General features: G+C 58.2%; 1 protein-coding gene across 1 annotated transcript in view; it reads right to left on the bottom strand.

The window, feature by feature from the left end:
* The window catches only part of PARVB (parvin beta), a 42,326-nt gene extending 29,089 nt beyond the window's left edge, over positions 1–13,237 (bottom strand). Inside the window, exons 1-3 of the mRNA XM_077758007.1 lie at positions 13,148–13,237; positions 10,403–10,473; positions 189–291 (exon numbers count right to left, since the gene is read on the bottom strand). Of these exons, the coding sequence (XP_077614133.1) occupies positions 189–291; positions 10,403–10,473; positions 13,148–13,193 (220 nt within the window). The 5' untranslated portion in view covers positions 13,194–13,237. The remainder of the gene's footprint in view (positions 1–188; positions 292–10,402; positions 10,474–13,147) is intronic.
* Between the last annotated feature and the right edge of the window lie 2,019 nt (positions 13,238–15,256).

Below are 15,256 nucleotides of genomic sequence, written 5' to 3'. Positions count from 1 at the left end.
GTGGGGCTTCCTCAGGCCCCACCTGCCCCCACACCCACCTGCCCCTCCCACCCGGAACAGCCGGCACGGGCCTCACTGCTGGACGGGCAGCAGGAGCTCTGGCGGGAGGCCCACGCGGACGCGGTCAGAGGCGGACGGCCCGCAGCCCAGGGCCCGGGAGGCCGTCGGCCGGGGACGCCGGGACTCACCCAAGAGCTTCTGCAGCACCTGGCCGTCGTACAGGTCTTCCTCCAGCTGCTTCACGATGATCCTCTCCTCCACCAGCACGTCGTTGATCCAGTCGATGAGGACCTGCGGACGGGCAGCGTTATGGCCTCGCCCGCCACGCCACGAGGAGCGGGGGCGGTGACCAGGGCAGGCCCAGGAGCCGGACGCGGCTGGACACCGAGTCCGACGCGCCCCCGCACAGCGGCCAGGAGGACGGGAACCACCCCCCGCCCCCCAGGCTGCCACACTTCACGAGAGGACGGGCAGAGGGAGGCCACCATGGTGGTCCCTGGGGGAACCTGGGGGGATGGGGAAACTCTCGGGAAGAGGAAATGATGACACTCGTTCACCGTGGCCTGGAGGAGGAGGGGGTCCAGGAGGAGTGTGAGCAGCGCCGTCCTGCGCGGCCCGAGGCCATAAAACGTCCATCCCTCCTCTCCCAGAGGATCTGCGGCTTGCGTCACCCTGAGCCGAAAGCCGTGGAGAGAAGGGGACCCCACATGGCCCGTTAGCAACACGCTCTGCACAACTCCTGCTCTCAACGGCTTTAATGAGATGGAATTCACACACCACACAATTCGCCCTTCGCAAGTGTGCGACCCAGTGGTCTTCCGTCTGTTCGCGGGATGCAGCCGCCGCCACCGTTAGCTGGAGAGCAGCTTCATCGCCCCAAGGCGCCCCTACCCGCTCCTTCACAGTTCCTTCCAACCTCTCAGCTGTTTTCTCTGTGGCTTTGCTGTTCCATTTCACACAAATGGGATTTCATGTAAATTTCATATAAGTCACATTTCAACATAATACGCGATCTGTGTCTGGGGCAGATGTCCCCTAAGGTCGTCCGTGGTAAAGCTCATATCAGCACCACACTCCTTCCAGGGGCTGAAGAACACCCTGTGCACGGACCCATCACGTCCCGTGGATCCACGCATCGGTCAATGGGCGTCTGGGCTGTCGCCACGTTTCTGGCCTAGGTGAGTAACACTGCCGTGAACGTGGGTGCGCCGGCCACACGGGGAGACACGCGCACTCTTCTTGAGGCCAGCTTTCCGCTGGAGGCTCTTCTGGATGAGGTTTTCCTTCTCCCCACCGGTGACACATTCTAAAAGATGATGGCTTCAGCTGGGAAACATCTTCGGAGAAATAGGATTCCCCGTTGGCCAATCCCGCTCAAGGCACCTCACAAGATAAAGCGGACGCTTGAACAGATCAGACCCCACACAGCCCGTGATGTTCCCTCTGGTGCCAGCAAAGCCCCTAATACTAGGGCCTAGGGGCTCTGTCCCCGGCACGTGGGGCCCCTGCCTGGCACTGGCACTCTATAAGCAGGTACCCAGTTGGTTGATTAATTTACTTAATATCCACCATGTGCCAGGCTCTGGGAATAAACAAGACAAATGTGATTTCTGTTCTTACATTATAATCAGACATTAAAGGATACACAAATAGACACACTTTCAGACTGTGTTCAATATTATAAAGAAAAACAAGTCAGAAACGGTGGGGAAGCCTAACAGACACGGCAGCCCAGTGATGAAGGTCAACACCAACGGCGATCAGTCACATCGAAGGCTGAGGAGGGCACTTTACCTCTCTGGTGTTCCTCCTAAAACCCATTACCCCAGTTTAGTCCTGAGAAGAACGGGAGACAAATTCCCACTGCGGGCCCTTCTACAGAATTCCTGATCAACACGCCTCAGAACGGGCAAGGTCATCATAAGCAAGGCAAGTGTAAGAAATGGCCACAGCCCAGGGGAGCTGTGTAACGTGGGATCCCGGGTGGGGTCCTGGGCCAGGAAACAGACAGTAGGAAAAACTGAGGAAATGTGAATAAAAGGTGGACTTTGGTTGAGAGTCCGACCCTTGATTTCGGCTCAGGTCATGATCTTACAGTTTGTAGGTTGGAGCCCTGCTCACAGCAGAGCCTGCATCGAATTCTCTTTCTCTCCTTCTCTCTCTGCCCCTCCCCTGCATGATCTCTCTCTCTCTCTCAAAATAAATAAAAATAAACTTTAAAAATTTTTAAAAATAAAGTCTATTGAAAAGAACAGGACAGAGTTTGGGGACAGACAGGGTATCAGGGACCAGGAGGTCGGGGGGCTCTTGGTGGAGGAGGCATCTGAGCAGACACAGGAGGGAGGGTGGGGATGAACTGCGTGCCCACCTGGAACGGTGGGGAGGGGCCAGGCCAGGGACCTGGGGTGGGATGTAGCCAGCACTGGTGCCCACGTGGCCTCGAGGACAGTGGCCGTGGCCGAGCAGAGTGACCGTGGACACCAGCAGGGCAGGGGTTGGACCCAGACGTGACGGAGGACACAGGTAGGGCANCTGTACCCTCACCTGCATCCACACCTGCATCCACACCTGTACCTGCACCTGTACCCGCACCCACACCTGCACCCACACCCACACCTGCATCCACACCTGTACCTGCACCTGCACCCACACTTGCACCCAAACCTGTACCCACACCCACACCTGCACCCGCACCTGCATCCACACCTGCACCCGCACCTGCACCTGCACCCTCACCTGCATCCACACCCGCACCTGCACCTANCCTGCATCCACACCTGCACCCGAACCTGTACCCTCACCTGCATCCACACCTGCATCCACACCTGTACCTGCACCTGTACCCGCACCCACACCCACACCTGCACCCGCACCTGCATCCACACCTGCACCCGCACCTGCACCCTCACCTGCATCCACACCCGCACCTGCACCTGCATCCACACCTGCACCTGCATCCACACCTACACCCACACCCATACCTGCACCTGCACCCGCACCCTGTAGGCAGAGTTTGAAGGTTCCCCCAAAACCCCAGGCTGCTGTGATCCTCCCAGGGAATGTGAGATGATGACGTGCACCCCAGGATTAGGCTGGTGTAGGACCCACTTGACCTCACGAAAGAGATTATCTAGGAGGGCCAGACTTAATCAAGTGAGCCCTTTGAACCTGACCTAGAGGTCAGAGACCACAGGCCGAGAGAGAGGGGCAGCATGGGGGCGGGGGGAGGGTTCTCCATTGCTGGCTCTGACCCCACCTGGAGAGGACAGGCTTCTAGGGGCAGAGAGTGGATTCGTCCTCGGAGCCTCCAGAAAGGAACTGGGGATGGTGACACCCTGAGCAGAGAGCTCAGCCACAGCGCGCTGACCTCTGGCCTATAGAACCGTCCGCTAATAAATGGATGTCGCTTTAAGCAGCCGAACTGGCACTTACTTACACGCCAACAGAAAAGCAAACGAACGGCATTCTGTTACCACACATCTCAAGCCTCAGCGTCCTATGCGAGCGCCGCCGCCACCACCACCACCACCGACGAGACGCAGTGCGCTCCGGTGCCTGGGTCAGAGCTTGACACCCGCCCTCCCCGTTTTTGCCGTGTGACCTTGAGCCGGTCACTTAACCCCCATGGTCCTCAGGGTCTTCCTGAACAGGAAGACAAATCAATTCCTATCCCTGTGTGTGCTGTGCGACCCAGCCATTCCAGTTCCAGAAGTTTCTGCCAAGATATTCCTCCAAATGTGCCCGAAGACATTGACCAACTCTGGAACGGTTCCAAATTTTGTGCAGGAAAAGCTATACACGCAAAACACAAAGCCTGAAGGGACACAAATAAAAGAAAATTACCTCTGCCTTCTGTTTGCTTCTCGTCCCCTAGGTTTCCACAGTATATATATATATATATATTGCTGTGGTAGAGAGGAAAAAATAATAATAAATACCGTTAAAAAAAAATCACCATCCAGATGGCTTCTTTGCAGAAACGGACAAGCAGATCCTAAAATGCACATGCAAACTCAAGGGCTCCCCAATAGCCAGAGCAATCTAGAAGAAGAAGAACGTGGAGAAGTCACACCTCCGGACTTCAGATGTAACTACAAGCTGTTACCCCAGCACGCGGTATGGGTATAAGGACGCACACAGAGGCCGACAGGATGCAACTGAGAGCCACAGAGAAATCCGCCAGCACAGTCAACCGAAAGCCATAAGGATGCTACCTCAGTTCAGCAAACGGTGTCTGGACCACTGGACACTCACATGCAAAACAATGCGTCACACCACACACCGAAATCAACTCAAAACGGACCCAACACCTCAGCATAAAAACGAGAACCGTGAAACCCTTAGAAAGCATGGCGTAAACCTTCACGAGCTTGGAAAACACCGCGATCTCTTAGCTACGACACCGAAAGCACAAGCCACCAAAGAAAAAAGCAGATATGCCGGAATGGAACAAAACTAAACGCTTCTGTCCCTCTGAAGAGACCAGAGAGAAAGTCAAAAGATGGCCCACAGAACGGAGAAGATTTCGCAAATCTTGAGAAAGGATTTGTATCTTGAATATATAAAGAGCACTTAGAACTCAATAAAAAGACAACCAATTTTAAAACGGGCAAAAGATCCGAAGAGACATTTCTCCAAGGATGCATACACGTGCCCAATGCATGAAAAGATGGCCAACATCGCTCACCATGAGGCAAATGCAAATCAGAAATGGTGACACACCATTTCATACCGTAGGGTAGCTATCGTCAAAAAGATGTAAAATAGGGGGCGCCGGGGTGGCTCAGTCGGTTAAGCATCCGACTTCAGCTCAGGTCATGATCTTGTGGTTTGTGGGTTCAAGCTCCGTGTCGGGATCTGTGCTGACAGCTCAGAGCCTGGAGCTGCTTCGGATTCTGTGTCTCCCGCTCTCTCTGCCCTTCTCCTGCTTTCATGTGCTCTCTCTCTCTCTCTCTCTTTCAAAAATAAATAAACATTAAATCTAAAAAAAAAAAAAGACATACAATAAACAGTGTTGGCAAGGATGTGGAGAGCGCGGGACCTTTCATGCAGTGCTGAAGGGAAGGTAAAGCGGTTGAGTCACCCTGCAAAACAGTCTGGCCGCTTCTCAGAAGGTTAGACACAGAATTACCACCTGGCCCAGCAACGCCAGAGGACTGAAAACATGCATCCACACAAAATCTCATACACGGATGTTCAAAACATTCCCGATTCCAAACCGCCAAAAGGCGGAAACAGCCCAAGGTCCATCAGTAGCTGAAGGGGGTAAACACAACGTGGTCCAAGAACGGAATGTCATCCAGGCGTAAGAATGGGTACCTGCTACAATACGGACATATCATTCTTTTTTTTTTTTTTTTTAGTGTATTTATTTACTTTGAGAGGGAGACAGAGAGAGCAAGAGGGAGTGGGGGGGGGAGAGAGAGAGAGAGAGAGAGAGAGAGAGGGAATTCCAAGCAGCAAAGAGCCCGATGCGGGGCTCGAACCCACGAACCGTGAGGTCATGCCCTGGGCCAAAACCAAGAGTCGGATGCTTAACTGACTGAGCCGCCCGGGCTCCCCATGGAGGAATCTTTCAAACATGACGCCGGGTGAAAGAAGCCAGTCACAAAAGGCCACACGGACTCCCCTTACACAGAGAACCCAGAATGGGGAGGTCTATGGAGACAGAATAATTCCGAAGAGACTGTGGCCACCAGTTGGGGGAGGGGAAGGAGTCGGGACTGGCTGTCAGTGGGGGCGGGGGTGTCTCTGCGGTGCGATGACCACGGCAATGTTCTCAAAGGGACTGAGGTGGTGGCTGCGGGACTGATGGAGCCGACACGCTCCCCCGGAACCGTACGGTACGCGAGTTCCATCTCGGCAAAGCGGTGACTGAATGTAGCTCGGGAAGGCAGAGGTTAACACCTCCCGTGCAGGTGGTGTTCGGGGAGACGGTCCGGGCGGCAGGTGTGAGCAGCTACGGGACACGCAGATGCGAGTGTGCCCATCCCTGGAACTCTCTGCACGGGATTCACGTGGCAGAGCACCACCCAGCATATGGCAGACGCCCCCCAGGCGCTAGAGATATAAACATGACTAATCTCTGCCCCACGTGGGGCAGTCGGGTGTCACAGCTGCTTGCTGGGAAGGGCATGGGCAGGAAGTGTACACGGGAGTCAGGCCGCCTAGCGCTCCCACGGCAACTAGAAAGAACTGGTCCCCATCCTGCTGGGGAGTCTAACACCATGGTGCATCCCTGCACCTCTCTGATCCTATCTCTGACTATGGCCCTCCTCGCTCGTCTCTCTACACGCCAGGCACACGCATACCACAGGACCTCTGCACTGCTCTTCCCCCCACAGTGACGTTCTTCCCCTAGGGACCAACGAGCAGCGCTCTGTTCAAATGCCACCTCCCTGACCACCACGCCTCCAACGGAGGGAGAGGAAGCCACCTGCCTCTCGTTTTGGCTTCCTGCGAAGCGCTCATGGCCATCTGACCACAGCTCAGCAGGCCTGTCTCCCCAGCTGGCCTGTCCGCTCCACAAGGGTCGGGCCTCGGTTTTGCCCGAGGACACACCCCCAGTGGCGAACCGTGGAACAGACCCATGGAAGGCGCTCCAACCAAGTGCAGCCCTGCCTGCAGCCCGGGGCGGGTCTCCTGGGCACCCGGGCACCCGGACATCCGGTCCCAGGGGCTGCCGTGCCCGGAGCTCAGTCCTGATGGAAAACGCAAGAGGCAATGTTTCTGCCTTGAAGAAACGAGAACTCAAAAACCCCATCTGATCGCCGACCTGATCGAAGCTCAATGACAAAACATGGCAGAAAGGGACGAAGAGCATATTCCCCACCACAGGCCGCGGGGGGTCGGCTCTGGGAAGCCAGAGCCATCCAGCACCCAATTTCAGAGGAGACTCAAACCCCCGCCTGGACGCCAACCACAAAGTACCGCCATCCAACTCCCCGTCCCGTCCCTCTCTTAATCTTCCACTTCACAAAAGACTTCACAGACAACACCCGTTATTATTTCTTGGACGTGCTCATCTGCAAACCCCAAATCCGGCAGGCAGATGTCTGGGATATACATTAATGATGCCCAAGGCTCAGCGCCCTGTGCGCGTACGCTGCACGAGCCTGCCTAAAGCAGAATAAAAAATTATGTTTTCTCTAGTTCCTTCTGAATGATAATCAGGATCTGCGGCCGGTCTCCCCCAAAGCTATGACAGTTATGTTTTAATCACTTCCAAATAGGCTCTTTGCTGCTTAATCCACGGAGGCGGGCTTTCCTGCAACAGGCGGGGAGGGGAGGCCACCCCCAGCCGGGTGTGGGGACGGGACGCCTCACAGGGGCGTCTCCACGAGGCTCTGGCTCAAACAACACCGCCTTCTGCCCAGAGGATCATTTACATGCAGCTGATTTTCTTCACGGGGACACAGGGAGGAAGGAAGAGCCTCATCCGAGAAACTGGGAAATGAGATGTGAAATCTGCTCGCCGGGGGGGAGGAAGGGGCCAGTATCCAACCAAGGGGGGGGGGTCTTCCTCCGCCATCCGTCCCGGGGGAGCGCGACAATCGCCACGCTCTCTTTCAAGCATCATTCAAAATATAAAGTACCTCATCTATAAAGTGCAGTCCGCCGGGGCCACACAGGCTGTTCGCCCTGTTAAGTAGTGCAGGGAGCTTCCGGAAGATGCTGGAGAAAATGACTGCAGCGCGAAGCAGCAGCAGAGGGGACGCAGTGGGAAGCGTCTCGGGCTCTTGAACCCANGGCGGGCTCGCGCCCACTCCCCAGTTCCCGCCGCGGGCCGCCCACTGCGCTCCTGCCCGGGGCGTGCTCTCGTTCCCGCACCTGCACACGGGAGCCTCCCTTACCATCAGGCGCCGCCTTCCCTAAGCGGGGCCGGGATTCGAATGCAGGAAGCCAGGCCCCAAGCCCACCTTTACCCCTTCACACTACCTTACGCACAACAGATGCTCAGAGAGGCTTTCTGGACGAACGGCCTCTTCTCACTGGCTGCGTAGGCAGAGCCGGGCTTCTCCAGAGGAAGCAGAGGGCAGCTGACAGTATTTTAAAGCAGCGCCGGTTCTGCGGCAGCCGGTCGGCGGGGCTAAGTCACAGGGGGGACAGGCCAGGCGCTAAGACGAGAGGCGAGAAGGAGCAGGTGACAGAGAGCGGAGAAGGGAAGCGAGGGGACTGACCGTGTCCCTCGGGTGCCCAGACTGGGACGTGGCAGGCAGCCGGACGTCAGCCGACCTCGCCCCAGACCCCACGTGCCCCGTTTCCGAGCCAAATCCCTGCAAAGGACCACCAGCAGGGGCCCTTGGCTGAGGCCTCCTGAGACATAATCAACCAGAGGCCTGGACAAGAGTCCACAGAGCAGATGGGGGGTCTGGGAGGCAGGAAGAATCACGAAGGTCAAGGCCATGGCGGTGTTTTGTCGGAACCACCAAGACTGGCCGTCCACACCCCCGGGCGCCAGGGCATACGCCTGCGACCACCTGCGTCCGCGTGCAATCTACGAGCGCCCCCACCCTCGCCCTGTGCTCCCGGGGCCCCTTTCCCGAGACGCAGAGCCTGCGGGGCCGGGACGGGGCGAGGAGACACCCTTGTCCCCAAGCCGCACGCCCTCGTCCGTGGTTCTGACGCAAAACCACGCGCCGCCGCCGCCAGCCCCACCTCGTTCGTTTGCTCCCCATCCTGCACCTCCCGGCCCTGGGGACCCAGCAAGGCGCAAAACGGGAGACAGGCCAGAAGCAAACGTTGGGCTCCAGGCCACAGGAGGTGGAGGGGAAAGACAGGTGGGGTGTGCAGCGCCCGGGCGGAGGGCGGGGGCTGGAGGGGGAGCGGCAGGAGAAAATGGAGAGGGGGAGAAGGGCTCTCCATGCTGGGGCCACAAGTGCACACCAGGCGCAGACTCCAGCCTGTGCCTCGGGAACCCGAGCGCCCTGCCAAACGGCGCACGAGGGGCGGGAGCCCGGGCGGCCAGGAAGGACCAAACGTGGCCACACTCTGCCCATCACGGCGGGAGCGCTGGGCGCGGGCACAGTGGGTACCGCCTCCGGGTGGCGCTCCCATAAACGCTCCGGACCCCAGGGCTCGGGGGTGGGGGCTTCCCAGGCTGGCAGCGCTGGAAGAATAGGGTCACGTCGTTGCTGTGAGTGACACTGTCCGCGCCACCGTCAGGAGAAGCCGCGCCTCCCCCTTGGCTGCTGTTAACCTGTGTCTCAAGCTCTGCTCACATGTCAAAGAAGGAGAAAGTCCTAAGGAGCCCGTGGTGGTGAACACGAAGCGCGAAGCGCGGCGGGGCTGAGGGGCTGAAGGGCTGATTCAACATTCCTTCTGGCTGTCAGTCCTTCGGTGAGGGTGTTTCCAGAAGAGATTAGCATTTGAATTAGAGGACCCTGCGGCAAGCAGAGGACCCTCCCCCTGGCGGAGGAGCCTCCTGAAATCCACCAGGGCCTGAATAGCGCAAACATCACCTTCCTCTGCACGTCAGTCTCCTGACTCACTGGCCATGGGATGAAAGCGCCCCCCTTCCTGGGGGCCGTGGATGGTAGATTGTGGGACTTTAATCATGGGTCATAATAAACCTCCTAGACAGGCAAACAGACGGATGGATGGATCCATTCTGTTGGCCCTGTTTCTCCGGAGAAGCCTGCAGCGATCCCTGTGACAACATCTCGGCGGCTGGAAGAGAAGGTCGCTTTTCTCACCAACTCTCTCGTGTTTAGGACAGGAGGAAAAAACTCTTCATAAAATACAACGAGGCCATTTAAGTCGTGAAGAATCAACATTCCGGGGCGGGTCCTAAAACGGACATCTTCAAGGTCAGTTTTTAAAAGGACACACCTTGCCAAGGCTCTCTGTACCCTGCGTCAGCCCCTGCGGGAACAGAGCCGCGTACCAGGCACCCCAGGGCCAACCGCAGGGGTTGAGGTTGAGAAACATCTTTGAAGAGCACGTTTAACTGTGTCTGTGGCGTGGACTGGCCGTGCGTGGTGTTCTCAGCGCCTTGGGCGGCGGCGGGGACCCGAGCTGGCCTCGAGCTGCAGAAGAGAAACCTTTTCTTCCTTCCGGGGGCCTGGAGCCGGGTCTCATGGGGGAGCACACTCTCAGCGCCCCGAGAGCCCTTGCTCAAAGTCAGAGGAATTGCCTTTTGAAGCCCTATTGTGGTTTAGATCAGAGCAATCAAAACTGCGATCCGCACTCAGACACACACAAATGCCACAATACAGCCTCACCGCTGAGCATGAGCTCAGAAAATCAGGCCGAGGAGACAGAAGCCACAGCTGCAGGGGGGCCCCGGGGGCCTGTCACTGCCTCCCTGACCCTGGGGACCATCTTCTGGGCTCAGCCCCTTGCCCTCTGCGCCCACGCGGCTCAGCAGTCCGCATGGAACACGCTAACCGAGGCACCTTACCTTGACCAGCTCCTTGAACTTGGGGTCGTCCTTGGACGTGGGGTCGATCATCGTGCGTTCCTCATTCTCCTCTGCCAGGGAAAAGGGTCATGGTCAGCACTAGTGGGCGTGCAGGGGCGCGGGGACAGCGGGCTGTCCCTCGCACGAGGTGGGGGAGACGGACTGAGAGCAGGGAGCCCCGTCATCTCCTCAGTGGGGTCATGCCCCTGGCCCCGCATGGCGCCACTCAAGTCATGTGAGCCCCGAGCAGGCAGCCGACTTGTGGAAGGTGGGTGGGCCTGGCCCTTTCCTAAACGGGAGGCAGCCATCATCCGCCACCCACACCCCCGGCTGGGGACGAAGGGAGGGGACAGCACACACTCGGTCTGATTCGGGAGCTTTTCCACAGACCCTGTTAACAAGTACGTACACTGAGAAAGCTCACCGCTACGTAAAATAGCGCGGACAAAAAAAATTAGAAAAGATCACAAAAATAAGTGTGGGCTGTGGTGGGTGGGGGTTCACAGTAAGATGTGTTCAGCTCCGTTGTGCTGATTTGTTACCTGTTTCCCCTCCATGTTCAGGCCTTGACCTGCGGACCCTGGGGCCCGGCGAGCTGGCCCGTAGGGACTGACGGGGGCCAGGCGTAAACCATGACAAAACCGACCAGCGTGTGCGCGGGAGAGGGTGTGGGAGGCTCGGCTGACTGCGTGCGGGGGAAGCGGAGAGGGCGGCCTGGGGGCCGGGTCAGGGCTGGGCCCGCAGGACACACAGGTGACCACGACCAGGCTTCTGCGGCCCGGTCCGTGCCGGAGGGAGTGAAATCCCTTTGAGTGGACCCGGCTTGACCGCAGCCAATTTCGAAAGCAGCAAACTATTTTTGGAGTCCTGCAGACCTGATGCTTGAGACGGATGCTCCAGGTAACATGCGGGGGATCCCTTGTGATGTCACTCTAAGGGCCTCGGCAGTCTCGCAGGACCCCTGGGACCAAGGCCAGACCCCTCCACACGGCGTCCAAGGCCCTCTGCAGCCTGGCTTCCCCAGCAGCCTCAGGCACGGTCCACTCCAGCCCTCCCAGCCCTCCCTTGCCCCTCGGCAAGCCTCACCACTGCCTGCAACAGGGCCTTGGCACATGCTGCTCTCTGCCCGATGCCCTCTCCCCCCACTCCACATCCCCTCCCGCCTTCAGATCCCAGTTCCAGGTGCTAACAGTTCAGTCCTTATCAAGGTCACCCGAGCTTCAGGGACAAGAGGAATCCTAATGAAGCAAACTGAAGGGCACCAACACCCCTTGCCCTAAAGCAGCTGTCTATAAAGATGGTAAAACAGGAGGGTGAGGGCCTGGGCAAAGGCAAGTTCAAGGCCTTATCAGCAAAGATAGCCTGACGAATGTTTACATTAACCTTTAGCCCTCCTGTGAGTCTAAAGCAGGGTCTTGACACGGCTGACGGACCCCCCACTGCCTCAAGGGCTGTCGCTATGTCTGGAGACATTTTTGGGTGTCCCGGTTGGGGGCGTCTAGTGGGTAGAGGTCAGGGATGCTCAAACCGCACCATGCACAGGACAGGCCCCCACGGCAAAGAATGACCCGGTCCCAAACGTCCAAAGCGCCCAGGAGAAGAATCCTGTTCTGGGTCAGGCTAATTTCCAGGCCCACAGGCTAGTCCCCACTTTCCCCTTAGAGGCCCCCCAGGACCACCTGCCTGGATACGACCAAGAGCAGTAACAGTGAAGTGGTACCCTCTCCCAAGAGGAGACAGGGGCCACAGTGGACCCCAGCGGGATGTCAGGGAGCTCGCCCGGCACCCGCTTCACCTCCGGCGGGCCTGACCTTGTCCTGGAAAACCACCAAAGGGGGACCAGCCGGGACTTCCCTTTGAACCAGGGTTTGGAAATTAGCGGAATGTTCCACAACTGCCTTTCAGATTGATCAGAACCCAAAACACGCGTTAAGGAAAAGATGCCACCTGTCACCTCATCATCGGTGCCGGCCGTGAGGAGGCCCCAAGCAGGGGGGTGCGGGGGCCTCTGCCACTTGGTGAGTCCTACCTGCAGGCCCGGCTCTGGGACGGCTCTGGCTTGTGCAGAGATGAAGGTGTCCAGGTTACGTTTCTTCCTTCCTGTATTCGCTAATGCTCTGACATCTCGGGGCACACGGATCCAGACACGCTGCCCCTTCCCAGGCCAGCCAGTCCCCAAGGCAGCAAGCAAGTCCCCTGTGACTGCCCTTTCCGGGCAAACCAACCGACCCAGAGCCCACCCTCCGCCACTGGGTTCTCACACTCCCTGCCCACCTGTCCCCAGTCACCCAGTCACCCAGGGGCCAGCTTCAGACCCCTCAGGAGAGGCTTCAGAGCCCACAGGATAATCCTACCTCGCCAACCCCAAACCCACCTACCCGCCCCACCCGGTCCTTCCCACAAGGAAAGAAAGGCCACGCCCCCTCCCCAGCCCCGGCGTGGCCCCCACCTCGGGAACCGTGCGTGTCATCTTTTTGGGGGCGGTCAGCCCCTGATCAGTTGGCCTCATCATTCTCAAATGCTAATCAGGCTCACCTCTGAAGTCAGAAAGGCAGAAACTTACAGAGGGAGATGTGGTTTTTCCTACAGACTTTTCTAAGCGTGACCTTGAGTGAAGACCCCAGACTGGTGGGATGTCTGATCAACAGGCCACGACCACAGTGCCCCTCATCAGCTTCGCCAGCACCCGTCACACGGCACGGAAGCCCAGCTGCCCCGCGACGGGGCTGGCAGAAGCCACCGTACCGAGCAGGGTGTCTTCAGGGTGGACATCCGCCGAGGCAGGGGACATCGGCGCGTTGATGGCATGTCTGCCTTCCTCCTGCAGGTCACTCACTGTTGAGCAGAAAGAGAAAGGAAAATAAGGGTTAGTGGGAACGGAATTCCGCGGCCTCACATGTTGGCAACGGAAACAGAGAGGAATCAACTCCTGTTTTTTTTAAGCATTTAACAAACATCCCTAAATGGCCTGTCGCCCAGAAAGAGTCCGAGGGGAAATGCTCCGAACAGAGAATACATTCTGCAGCTCTTCCCTCTTGCCAAGTACTTCTCGGTGCCCGCCAGACCCTGCCAGTGTGTTTCCACTGCTCTTTGGAATACGTGAGTAAGACACGGAAGCTTCTGGATGCTTCCAGACCCTGCCATGGCTGCCAGGATGGAAGGGGCCTGAAAAGGCGGGCACCCCTCTGGTCCCTGCAGAGCCGTGTCCTCGGCCCCAGCACGTGCACCCACGCATCTGGAGTTGAAGCAATGCTGTTGTCGATGGCCAAGTTCAAGGGGACAGAACCTGACAGCAGGTAATGGCCAGGGTCAGGGCACTGGAGCATGTGACAGAATCCAACAACCCAGGCCAGAGGCTTCAAGCTGGAGGCACCGTGACCTTGGGTCTAGAGAGCACCAAGCGTGTGTGCATGCGTGCATGCGTACATGTGTGTGCACGCGTGTGTGCGCTGGGCGGAGGGCGCACTTCACAGTCACAGGGCTCAGGGTGACGGGATCAGGGGCACGTGCACCAGACGCCCCCCAGACGAATGGCTGGGGTCACGTCCACCATGGGGCACCCCCAGGACCACTAACGCCCTTGCCCTCTGTCACACTATGCTCCTTGGCCACCCCAGCCTCCAGACCCACGACCCGATTCACTGGGTGAGGCCTGGGCCCCTGCTGCCCTGACAGCCTTGGTCGAGGACCCTGGGCGGGCGGCAGGCCCTGGTCACACGCCACACACCAGCCCCTCCGCCGCTCACGGTCTCCGCTCACCGCTTTGCCCAGGTCTCCTCTTCCATGGAACGTTCTCACATGTTCTCTCTCAGTACCCCAGTCCCTGCGAACCCAGAACACGTCTGATCCCGGGCAGCAGAAGAGTGGAGAGTGGGCAGGGCCTGACGGCTTCGGGGCAACCCCCCAACTCCGCGAGTGGTGTGGCCCCAGGCAGACCCGGTAACCCCGCTGAGCCTGTTTCCCCAAGATGTCAGGGCCCCCGAAGGATGGAATGACGGCCGCCAGGTCTCCAGCCGGGAGCCATAGGGCTCCGCGGACGGCCGGCCCTCTGCCCCGCACGAGGGGGACACCCCTGGGGCCCCGGGCCGCCTGCTTCTAACGCCGAGGAAGGGCCTGGGACGAGGCTTTTTACGCGGTAAACTCACATTCCCGTGTTCCATAGCCCGATTCACAAAAGACGGCAAATAACACGGGTGCCCGCCGAGGGGGACGGGATAAAGCAGACGCGCCGCGCCCACACGACGGAATGCTGCGTGGCCAGAAAAAGGGAGGAGACCCCAGGGCGCCTGAAGGCTCAGTCGGTTAAGCGTCCGACTCGGTTTCGGCTCAGGTCACGATCTCACAGTTTCATGAGTTCGAGGCCCACGTCGGGCTGTGTGCTGGCAGCGCAGAGCCTGCTTTCGATTCTCTCTCTCTCCCTCTCTTCTCTCTCTGCCCCTCCCCTGCTCACATGCTGTCCCTATGTCTCTCAAAAAAAATAAATAAACTTTAAAAAAAAAAAAAGGAAGGGGGCACCTGGGGGGCTCAGTCAGTTGAGCGGATATCAGCTCAGGTCACGATCTCACAGTTCATGAGTTCGAGCCCTGCGTCGGGCTCTGTGCTGACAGCTCGGAGCCTGGAGCCTGCTTCGGATGGATTGTGCGTCTCCCTCTCTGTGCCCCTCACCCACTCACGCACACTCTCTCTCAAAAGTAATTTAAAAGAAAAAAAATTTTTTTAATTGTTTTTAGAGGAAGGAACTTCTAACACCTGCTAGCACATGGGTGAACCTGGAGAGCATCAGCTCCTGGAAACACTCACAATGGGACAAACACTGTATGATTCCACGCACACAGTGAGGGGCCCGGAGTCATC

This window comes from Crocuta crocuta, unplaced genomic scaffold, assembly GCF_008692635.1.
Source record: "Crocuta crocuta isolate KB4526 unplaced genomic scaffold, BGI_CrCroc_1.0 scaffold143, whole genome shotgun sequence".
In the NCBI taxonomy this organism is placed as follows: Eukaryota; Metazoa; Chordata; class Mammalia; order Carnivora; family Hyaenidae; genus Crocuta; species Crocuta crocuta.
Note: the sequence above shows the minus strand (reverse complement) of the source record. Positions and strands in the feature narration are given on the sequence as shown.